This window comes from Penaeus monodon, chromosome 33 (genome assembly GCF_015228065.2).
Source record: "Penaeus monodon isolate SGIC_2016 chromosome 33, NSTDA_Pmon_1, whole genome shotgun sequence".
Taxonomy (NCBI): domain Eukaryota; kingdom Metazoa; phylum Arthropoda; class Malacostraca; order Decapoda; family Penaeidae; genus Penaeus; species Penaeus monodon.
Window position 1 is genome coordinate 11,859,266 of NC_051418.1, and position 1,479 is coordinate 11,860,744.

At 44.1% G+C, this 1,479-nt stretch overlaps 1 protein-coding gene across 1 annotated transcript in view; it reads right to left on the minus strand.

Moving 5' to 3' along the window:
• Positions 1–1,479, minus strand: part of LOC119594247 — a gene marked incomplete in the record, with an annotated part of 93,703 nt that overhangs the window by 22,050 nt on the left and 70,174 nt on the right. The window contains 2 exon segments of the mRNA XM_037943316.1: positions 1–713; positions 1,044–1,119. Of these exon segments, the coding sequence (XP_037799244.1) occupies positions 1–713; positions 1,044–1,119 (789 nt within the window).

Consider the following 1,479-nt stretch of genomic DNA (forward strand, 5'->3'; position numbering starts at 1 on the left):
GCTATCATGATTGTGAGCTACTACATTACCGTCTTTGTCTGCCATCCTGCCCTGCTCATCAACCTCGTGGTCCTGCATGACACCTCCAAGTGAAGTCTGGAGGCGGTCGATGAGCGAGAGCAGTTCCGTTCCCTGTCCCCCCTGACCCTCAGAGCCAGAAAACGTCTGGCTCTTCGACTTGGAAAGATTTGTCTTCAACTTGTCTAACACTGAATTAACTTCGCCTATCAACTCGGTGCTAAACTCATCATCGTCTGTGTGCGTTTGTCCCTGACTCCCCCCGCGATTCCTGAGAACGGCCTCCTCAATGTTCGCCCTCACCCCCTCCATGAACACGGCCAGCTCGTCCTGGTTTTTACTCGAATCGTCCCCTGACTCCGTGCCCGAATCGAACATGTGCTCCTCACTCGACTTAGGGTTACTGGAAGGGAAAGAGTAAGATGAGGAGGACCCACGCGCTGAAATATTAGCCCCCGCGTGTGTCCCACCAGAGGAGGAAGCCCCGTCACCAAAGCGTTGTCTATATTCCTCAAGGGACGCTTTCAACTGATCGAAAACTATGGGTTCCAACTCACCCTCACTGCTACGCAAATCAGAGTCTTTTGTGTTACTAGTGGCGGATTTGGACATTGCCTCGAATCTAGAATGCGCCGTCGAGGTCTGACTACGTGACCCTCGACTCTGGTCATGGCCGCTCAGCTCCTCACGGAGACCTGCAATAAAATAACGCACGTCAGTAGTGATTCTTGTGAAATGTTTATAACAGTAATAGTTATGATTCATAAGATATATTTATGCCAACAGCATTTTGCAGTGATGAAATTTCTAATTTGCAGAGGTATTGCTGTCTAGAGAGGTCCAGTTATACGGTCATCTTGGTTATGCAAATAGAGTATATCATGCAGTGCATACAAATGTTCTCTAAATGATTTTCAGCCATCATACAAGGCAAAACAGAATCTTTTAAAAAAATATTAATAATACAAAACTATTAATAGCGTACAATTACAACCAAACATGACCACGAAGAAGATATGCATTACCTTTCTTTTCGGCCACGAGAGCCTTGAGGCGCATTCTGATCTTCCTGCGGTCCTCATATTCATCGCAGGAGTCAAGCTGCAAGACAGAAAACGGAAGTTAGTGACTCGAAACACGAAGAAAACGGGGGGAAATGGGGAAGAAATACGCGTTTCTGTCGGAAATGGATATAAAACAATTACGAATATGAAATAGGACGATTTTTTTGTAGAAACAGATAAATACTTTTAATGATATGAAACAAGGAAAACGGAGATGAAAAACACATCTTAATTTTCAAATCCATCGTGATACGCACAGCAGATACTTCGATAATAACAAACACGACTACAAACGACCGAATATTCCATGATAATAACCACAAAATTTATTTCTTTGGAAGGAAGATAACATGTGTAAGCACGTAACCCCTACGTAACAGCAAAGAAATAACTATCG